The sequence below is a fragment of the Oncorhynchus clarkii genome, chromosome 19, assembly GCF_045791955.1.
Source record: "Oncorhynchus clarkii lewisi isolate Uvic-CL-2024 chromosome 19, UVic_Ocla_1.0, whole genome shotgun sequence".
In the NCBI taxonomy this organism is placed as follows: domain Eukaryota; kingdom Metazoa; phylum Chordata; class Actinopteri; order Salmoniformes; family Salmonidae; genus Oncorhynchus; species Oncorhynchus clarkii.
In genome coordinates this window covers 17,152,509-17,162,488 of record NC_092165.1, presented here as the reverse complement: position 1 = coordinate 17,162,488, position 9,980 = coordinate 17,152,509, and the positions used below count along the sequence as shown (strand labels likewise).

Sequence of the window (9,980 nt, the reverse complement as noted above, 5' to 3'; positions counted from 1 at the left end):
ATGTGGCCATGTGGTGGCGATAATCGTCAGCCGTGAGGGGGAATATTTGACCCGGAAATGAACACGTGAACTGATGGTTTGCATCCGGTGCATCTGAACAGCATTTGTACGTTTGTTTAGCAAGCGGTGTCTAGCTAATTTATACATCTGTTTTATCGATTTTTTTTACAGATTGGCAAGCTAACTGGCTAAGTAACATCAGAAATGACTGAGGTATGGGCTCTTTCGTGCATATTTTTGTCAGTAAAACTGAAATGACAACAGTTGTAGCTAGTGGCGCATAAGCTAACGTGATAGCTAGCAAGCAACGTTAAGTTATACTTAGCCCATTTGAAATACACTTGAAATAATTCCATTTGGAAAATTAATATTAGCTAGATCAGCTGTGTAACGTTATTTGCACTTACATCCGCGAATGTGGTATCGTGGAGTTGAGATGTACGTTAACGGCACATGGCTAACTACAGTAGCTCGCGTCATGAATAAGTAGCTACAGTAGATGACAGTTAGCTAGCAAAGAAAATATAGCTTTTGTCGAAAGTAATATGTCCGTGTATTTCATTTTTCAGGATGTGCAGAAGCACTCTGTGCACACGCTCGTGTTCAGGTCCCTCAAGAGGACTCATGATATGTTTGTTGCTGACCATGCCAAACCAGTCTCTTTGGATGAAACAAGGTACTCATGTTTTGTATAACAATATGCTGTCGTTGTGTGAGAGAAAGACGCTGTGTGTGGGTCCAGTCTGTCTGTTCAGCATAGACATAATAGTTAACGACCCTGCACTTGCTAACAGCCGCATTGGGATCGGACAGGCTTCCTGTTTAAATTAAGACAACGGGACCCGGCGCGAGATAAGGCTCGGAAAATCTACTTCCCTCCAGGGATGAGAAATGCGTTGTACTCCGAAGGAAGTGTCCCGTTATTTGTCAAATGCTTCGTAAACAGGTGTGGTGAAATGCTTACTTACAGGTCCTTTCCAAACTGCAGAGAAAAATGTACCATTTAAAAAATATATATATTTGTAACTCGAGGAATTAATAAACTGTGAATAACAAATTTAAAAAATAACATGGCTAAACAGTACCAGTACCGAGTCGAATGGTGATTGAGGTAGCTATGTACATATAGGTAAGGACTTGGCAAAATGAAAGATAGACAGTAGCAGCAGTGAATGGGGTGTGGAACTGTGGTGTCAGTATGCATGTGTGTGCATTTTATGTGTGTGTGTGGGCATACATAGTCTGTGTGTGGATAGTCCACTGTGAGCATAGGAGAATTAGTGAAAACAAGTGTGTGTGTGTGTCTTGGGGTGTAAGTATGTGAATTACACTCAGTTACATCGAAGATTGAATGACACATTTTTAAGTAAACTGACGTTTTCATCTTCATGCTAGCTAGCAGTAGCCACAGCAGCTGTTGTGGAATGGCACATCACATTGAAAAACAAAGGAGCTGATTGGCTGACACTGCCCTTCCAAAATGGCTACTGTGGCTTCTGCTACCTAGCATGAGGATGGAAAATGCAGTTTTCTGGAGAAACTAGCAGTCGTTCAAACTTCTCTGTGTAACAGTTGGGATAATGAGACAAATCAGAGTACAACGCATTTCTCATCCCTGGATTGAGGTACGTTTTCCGAGTCATATCTCGCACTACAGTGTCTTAATCTGAACACGAAGCCTGTCAGATCCCAGTGCAGCTGTAAGCAAGCGTAGGGTCAGATTCTATTCGGGTTATGTTCAGGACAGAGGCTCATTCTCTGAAATGACTAAGGTTTAAGGTAGTGCTGGGCGATATATCTAATTCAGTTGAATATATGTATTAGTATGATATTCCAAATGCTTGTATCGCAATCTAGTTTTTTTGTTAGCGTTTATGTCCACTTGTTCTCATGTTGTCTTTTGGTCTTGTCGCCTTCGCTCCTTCTGCTGTGACGGTGCACCTCATTTACACACACGCACCAAGCCCCTCCCCCACGCACACCAAGCCCCTCCCCCGCGCACACTGAAACACATTTAGACATTATCTTACTGTTATAGGGGAGAACTTTCTAACTATACCTTTTCTATGTTTCTACTGTTGTGTGAAGAACAGACCCTTACTAAAATGGGAATGTCAATGGACATTGATTCTGGAAAATGAATGCTCAGTTTCTGTCACACGCAACATTGCAGGACCATGTACCGCTAGCAGCATTTTAGCCAGACTGTTACACGAGCTGTCCGGTTTGTTTTATAAATGTACTAGGAGCGTAAAAAAAAAAGCTATTATATAATGGCAACTCATTCTGAGAAATAAGGTAGGCCACTTGATTTCAACATCTAAACAATGTGGACAGGCTAGCATGCTGTTCAAACAGTTGGAGATGTGCAGGAGGGTGAGTTCATAACAATTCAACTTTTCTACTTTGTTGGCTAGCAAATAGATCCAAGTTGGCTAGACCATAAATACAAAGAATAGCTGTCTAGTCACTAGCATGTGGACTACCTGGTTGAATAAAGGTGAAATAAAAAAAAAAATAGTGAAAACAAACTATGAAATAACACATATGGAATCGTGTAGTTACCAAAAAAGTGTTAAACAAATCAAAATACATTTTATATTTGATTCTTCAAAGTAGCCATCCTTTGCCTTGATTTCAAGAAATGTGAATGAAAGTTTTTTTCAAGTGCAGTTGCAAAAACCATTAAGCGTTATGCTGAAACTGGCTCTCATGAGGACCACCACAGGAAAGGAAGATCCAGAGTTACCTCTGCGGCAGAGGATAAGTTCATTAGATTTACCAGCCTTAGAAATTGCAGCCAATTTTTTTCGCTGAGTTCAAGTAACAGTCACATCACGTGAATAAGGCCTTCAAGGTCGAATTGCTGCAAAGAAACCACTACTGAAGGACACCAATAAGAAGAGCCTTGCTTGGGCCAAGAAACACAAGCAATGGACATTAGACCGGTGGAAATCTGTCCTTTGATCTGATGAGTCCAAATTAGCGATTTTCGGTTCCAACCGCCATGTCTTTGTGAGACGCAGAGTAGGAGAACGGATGATCTCCCAATGTGTGGTTCCAAGCATGGAGGAGGTGTGGGGGTGCTTTGCTGGTGACACTGTCTGATTTATTTAGAATTCATGGAACAGTTAACCAGCAAGGCTACCACAGCATTCTGCATTCTGGTTTGGGCTTAGAGGAACTATCATTTTGTTTTTCGACAATGGCTATTTAACCAAACACTCCAGAGTGTTGGAGTGCTACATCAGATGACCTGGCCTCAACCCAGTTGAAATGGTTTGGTATGAGTGAAGGAAAGCAGCCATCAAGTGCTCAGCATATGTGGGAACATTCTTCATGAAGCTGGTTGAGAGAATGCCTAGTGTGCAAAGCTGTCATCAAGGCAAAGGGTGGCTACTTTGAAGAATCTCAAATATAAAATATATTTTGATTCAACACTTTTTTTGGTTACTACATGTTTCCATATGTTATTTCATAGTTTGTCTTCACTATCATTCTACAATGTACAAAATAAAGAAAAACCCTTCAATGAGTAGGTGTCCAAACGTTTGACTGGTACTGTATATTGTGAATCACCTATACATTTGAAAAGATCAAGACATCATTTTTTAGGCCGTATCGCCCAGCCCTACTTTCAGCCTGATGTGTTCAATTGAGTTAACTAGGGTTTCCCTTCGTAAGTCACAAGGTGAAGATGGCAGCGAAGCTAAGGGCAGACTACAGTGCCGTTCTACACATGCCCGTTCTGAAAGAGGGCAAGGACAGACCACTGGGATCCAACATGCCTGCCAATCAGAACTATCTCCAACCCGGTAAGAATGCCATCACGTCAACATCAATCATTGACAAATCAGTATTGTTTTCACAGGCAACGAATGAGCACTATTACAAGTCAATATTTCCAAGTATTTCTCATTACAACTCTCTGGTCTTCCAGTTGATGATCCAGAGTACTTGATCACTGGGACCCACGCATACCCCTCAGGACCTGGTAATTACAACAGTCTTACCCAGGGATCCCTTACTCTGGTCCTGGAGAGGTTCTTGGGGTGCAGGCTTTCGTTCCAGCCCTATCCTAACACACCTGATTCAACAAATCATGGCTGAAGATCAGGAATTATTTGAATCTGGTGTGTTAAATGATTGGCCAGGAACCAAAACCTTCACACCCATTATCTCTCCAGGACCAGACTTGGAGAACCCCTCCCTCTGGTATAACCTCAATACCAATGCTACTGTTGCAAGTAAAACCACATTCATTCATATTGTGCCCTCGGGGGTGTTACATCACTTTTATAATGCTGTGTATTGTCATCCTCAGGGGTGGCTCTGACGGCGGACACTCAGATACATAGGAACCCCAGTGAGGGGGGAGTTCATGCCATGGCTCTTGCCCTGCCACCATCACAAGCCAGGTACTTACTTCAGATGATGCCCGGTAGATTTGTTGAAGTGAAAAGACACTAGAACAAACATAATTTGATAGTTCACGTCAGACATTCATCTGTTTGACACAATTCTTCTGTAATTCTATAGCACTACAACCGTCTGTACAGACCCCCTGATCTTAGAGAAATAAGCGAAGGGTTATTGTATCCAGTCAACACGAGACCCCAATCGGGGTTGCCTATCGTATGAGTGTACTTTGAGGTATCCAGCATCCATTTTGTTTTTTTGTGTAATTGCAGGCTGGACGCCAGTCGCACTGCAGCCAGTGCTGGGGACATCCACAGACTCGCAGTAGGGGCAGAGAGGTCTCACGCTCCTCACTCACACGCTATGGTGGGTCCTACACACCTTTTTGTGTCTGCTAACACTTCACATGTATTTCTGCACCAACATTCCACTAATGTAACAACAGCCTTGTATGATCTAATGCTACCACTTCGAATAATCATTTTATGTCTTCTTTCTAGTCTCTTTTGGAAGGAGGCGGCACCAAAAACTCTTCCCTCATTGCCAGAAAAGCCCCCACTATGCCCAAGCCCCAGTGGCATGCGCCGTGGAAGTTGTTTCGGGTAAGGACATTATTTTGTCACGTCAGGAGCATCTGAATACACACACTTGCTCTACAGTGCACACACTTTATCAAAGCACTTGGCACACTTACCAAAGGTTGATGTTTTGTAAGGAGCTGTCCCTAGTCCTTCAAACGTACTACCATAATCTTAGAATATCTTTTATGTAGGGCCTATGCGTTTCAGATGCCTTCGGGGTATTGGCTTGCCCCCTGTTTTGTGTGGTAGCTGATACAGGTTTGCTTTATCCCTTCCAGGTCATCAGTGGTCATCTTGGCTGGGTGAGGTCCATTGCCGTAGAGCCCGGCAACCAGTGGTTTGTGACCGGCGCTGGCGACAGAACCATTAAGGTGAGTACAGAGAGAGACCGGGAGATCTATAGCTTCGAAACGGCTGTTTGAAGCGGGTGTACAAAAGTAAAAGACGCAAAAATGAAACTTAGGAACGGGAAGCATAGAAATGGCACACATAGAATAGATATACTGCTTCTTCAACTTGCTTTCAATTAAAAATCTATAACGCGTTTTTCTGTGCATTTGGTCGAGTCGCCAAAAAGTTACACATTGCAGCTTTAAAGGAAGATTACGTCCTTTGTTTAATCAGTGTGTGTGATTGACAGGAGGGATGAGGGGCTGTGTTTTTAGATATGAGAATAAGGGTATTGGGGCACCCATTTGATCTATTCAATGTCTTTCAAATGGTGGCATTTAGTCATGTATCTCGTAATAGATCAGCTATAAGTTTGATCGTGATTTCAAATCCCCATTGTTTCTTCTTCTCTTGATCAGATCTGGGACCTGGCCAGTGGGAAGCTAAAGCTTTCCCTTACGGGACACATCAGCACGGTGCGCGGCGTGGCCGTGAGCACCCGGAGTCCCTACCTGTTCTCCTGCGGTGAGGACAAGCAGGTCAAGTGCTGGGATCTGGAGTACAACAAGGTGCTGCACTAGTACCCTTTCATTTCTGCTTTACTTTATATGTTGTGTTTGAATGGACTGTAGGTCCATTATTATTTAGTTAAGTATTTAGTATAGTTACGCCCACTCATTTCTGCTCTACTACACTTTTCAATGCCATATTGTTTTTCCAATTACGATTGCTGTTTTTAGGTGATCAGGCACTACCACGGCCACCTCAGCGCCGTGTACGACTTGGACCTGCACCCAACCATCGACGTGCTGGTCACATGCAGTCGAGATGCCACGGCCAGGGTAGGTGTTGCTCATGACTAGTTGTCTTGACTTTCAAAAACGTTATTTTTAGTGGAACATTTTGGAATGTATTGGGACTTCAATATGAAATCTGTGCGTTTATAGGTGTGGGATATCAGGAGCAAAGCCAACGTGCACACCCTGTCCGGACACACCAACACAGTGGCCACAGTCAGATGCCAGGCCGCCGAACCTCAGATCATCACAGGTACGGGCGGATACGTTACAACTGCTTTGCCAAGCTGTGTTCATATATTGTCTAGTTGACTCACTGCAAAGTACCATCAATGGCTTGTTATATTGTTATGTTCTATTATGAGCTGGCGCGAAGAGAAATCAGAATTTTGACCTTTTCTCCTGGGTCATGTTCTGGTAGGGAGAAAATAGGAGATACCACTTGAACTTGTCCAATAAGAGCACAGCGTTTTGTTAGTTTCAAGACGTTTTGCTACGGCGTGACCTTCTGAACCCTGTTATTTTCTGTTCCAGGGAGCCACGACTCCACCATCAGGCTATGGGATCTGATAGCTGGGAAGACCAGAGCCACTCTCACCAACCACAAGAAGTCTGTCAGAGCACTGGCCTTACATCCCAGACAGTATGTCAATTCCTCATACGTAGCTAGTATTGATGCATATGTCACACCCAAGTTGGTCAACTTCTATTACCTAGTTGTAGTAAATGATAGGATTGATAGCTGATAGGGTCGCTCACTTTATTTGTGCGTTTGTATTTTTTATTTTGACACTGAACCATTGGTTGGCTGCACATTACAGGTATACCTTAGCCTCTGGCTCTGCCGACAACATCAAGCAGTGGACGTTCCCCGACGGCAACTTCATCCAGAACCTCTCTGGACACAACGCCATCATCAACGCAATGGCAGTCAACTCGGACGGCGTGCTGGTATCGGGAGGTATGAAAACGCCCTTTGCTTTTTCCAACTGGGCCTTGTATATATGTTGCTATTGAAATAGACAGTTTTGAGTCTCTGTCATGATGATTGGGTCAGATTATTTCTAGTCATAGTACATTGAAGGGCATTGTTGCTTTGAAGGCGCATTACTAAAGATGGGCAACAAACAAAAAAGAAGTGATAGCGGAAGAGGCTGGAAGCGAAGATATTGGAATGACTAAGTAATAGGACATCCTATAGGCAGCCGTGTCTTGTCCTAGCCCTATATCTATACCAATGTTTTGATCTCCAGTACCAGTCGAAAGTTTGGACACCTACACATTCCATTATTTTTTTCTACATTGTAGAATAATAGTGAAGACGTCACACTATGAAATAACACTTATGGAATCATGTAGTAACCAAAAAAGTGTTAAACAAATCCAAAAATATTCTAGATTCTTCAAAGTAGCCACCATTTGAGGACAGCTTTGCAAACTCTTGGCATTCTCTCAACCAGCTTCACCTGGAATGTTTTTCAACCTTTTTGAAGGAGTTCCCACACATACTAAGTACTTGTTGGCTGCTTTTCCTTCACTCTGCTGTCCAACTCAACCCAATTGAGATAGTTTGGGATGTAGTCAGGTGATTGTAGAGGCCACGTCATCTTATGCAGCACTCCATCACTCTCCTTCTTGGTCAAATAGCCCTTACACAGCCTGGAGGTGTATTGGGTCACTGTGCTGTTGAAAAACAAATGATAGTCCTTCTAAGCACAAACCAGATGGGATGGCGTATCAGAATGCTGTGGTAGCCATGCTGGTTAAGTGTGCCTTGAATTCTAAATAAATCAGACAGTGTCACCATCACACCACCTCTTCCATGCTTCACGGTGGGAACCACACATACGGAGATCATCCGTTCACTTACTCTGCGTCTCACAAAGACACGGCGGTTGGAACCAAAAATCTCAAAATTGGACTCCAGACCAAAGGACAAATTTGCACTGGTCTAATGTCCAAGGCTCTTGTTTCTTGACGCAAGCAAGTCTTCTTCTTGGTGTCCTTTAGTAGTGGTTTCTTAGCAGCAATTTGACTGTGAAGGCCTGACTCACGCAGTCTCCTCGGAACAGTTTATGTTGATGTGTCTGTTACTTGAACTCCGAAGCATTCATTTGGGGTGCAATCTGAGGTGCAGTTAATTGCCAATTTCTGATGCTGGTAACTAATGAACTTAACCTCTGCAGCAGAGGTAACTCTGGGTCTTCCTTTGCTTTGGTGGGGTCCTCGTGAGAGCCAATTTCAACATAGCGCTTGATGGTTTTTGCGACTGCACTTGAAGAAACTTTCAAAGTTCTTGACATTTTCTCTATTGACCTTCATGTCTTAACGTAATGATGGACGTTTCTCTTTGCTTATTTGAGCAGTTTTTCCATAATATGGACTTGGTCTTTTACCAAATATGGCTATTTTCTGTATACCACCCCAACCTTGTCACAACACGACTGATTGGCTCAAACCCATTAAGAAGGAAATAAATTTGACAAATTAACTCTTAACAAGGCACACCTGGTATTTGAAATGCATTCCAGGATACAGCTAAACCTAACAGCTTCTTATTGTCTCCGTTAGCTGACAACGGCACCATTCACCTGTGGGACTGGCGGACGGGCTACAACTTCCAGCGTATCCACGCCGCCGTGCAGCCCGGCTCGCTGGACAGCGAATCGGGGATCTTCGCCTGCATGTTCGACCACTCGGAGAGCAGGCTGATCACGGCCGAGGCTGACAAGACCATCAAGGTGTACAAAGAGGACGACACCGCGGTAAGGGATACTTTCATCCTGTGCTGTATATCTACATGAGTTTTTGTTTTGAGATGTGATTCAATAGTGGATTTTTTTTTAATTTTTTTACTACCTCATTGTGGATGTTTATTCAATCAGGAAAAATGTCAGTCACTAAAACATTGCTAAGCTAATGAAACTGAAGTATTCCTTGACGTACTTCATAAGTTCTTGTTTCTGACTAGGGTGAGATTTTATTTTCATTTCTTTCAGACCGAGGAAAGCCACCCAATCAACTGGAAACCGGAGATCCTCAAGAGGAAGAGATTCTAGTTTTGGCCAAAAAATAAATACTTTCATTCATTTTTGTTGTCAATATTCCCATCAATAGAACCCCATAATTTTTGTAACAAGAAATTTCACACAAAAACATACTTTGAACAAGTTAGCTTTTATTTTCATTTGAATCTTTTTTGTTTTCAATGTACTCATTATTCTAAGTACCATTTCAGTCTTCAGTGTACGATGTTAGTCCAACAAAGCAGCCATTATGGACAGCCTTTAACCTTCCAGAATGTTTGTTCTTGATGATGACCGCTCTCTCATACCTCTGGTCATTCTCGCCCACCATGAGAAGCCACTCCTCAGCTCCGTAAGGGCTCTCCTTAGTGTGCACACAGTCCCCATTCGGATCAAATCCTGTAAATGTGTGGAAAATTCTAGATTTCTAGGTCAGGTTTTATTTTTTTTGTATTGATCCAACAGAATCACCGACTGTATATACAAGAGAAATGTCATTTGTTGTGCAATCTGGTGTATGAAATAAATCACTGTATGATCAACAGAACCATTAAAAAAATAAACATGTTGCTTCTCATTTTGAAGTTCCGTGAAGTGACTCACCCATGTAACCATTGGTGACAACATTCCGGTAGTCTTTGCAACCGTTTCCCTTGATCTCCTCCCACTATCCGTTGTCTCCTGGTTAGTCCTGGAGCTCAGCCGTATTCCTGGTTTCACTGATAATGTGTAAGTTCTGCTCACCTGTTTGACAAACCAGAGGTACA

At 42.8% G+C, this 9,980-nt stretch overlaps 1 protein-coding gene across 1 annotated transcript; it reads left to right on the top strand.

Moving 5' to 3' along the window:
* Positions 1 to 35: 35 nt before the first annotated feature.
* On the top strand, positions 36 to 9,790 carry LOC139374878 (pleiotropic regulator 1-like). Its single transcript, XM_071116064.1, has 15 exons — positions 36 to 213; positions 570 to 676; positions 3,685 to 3,815; positions 3,941 to 3,994; positions 4,325 to 4,418; positions 4,692 to 4,785; positions 4,920 to 5,021; positions 5,279 to 5,371; positions 5,810 to 5,959; positions 6,131 to 6,232; positions 6,338 to 6,440; positions 6,722 to 6,830; positions 7,009 to 7,148; positions 8,759 to 8,952; positions 9,187 to 9,790. Exons 1-15 carry the CDS (start codon positions 205 to 207, stop codon positions 9,244 to 9,246), a joined length of 1,542 nt encoding a protein of 513 aa, XP_070972165.1. The 5' UTR covers positions 36 to 204; the 3' UTR covers positions 9,247 to 9,790.
* The last annotated feature ends 190 nt before the right edge of the window (positions 9,791 to 9,980 follow it).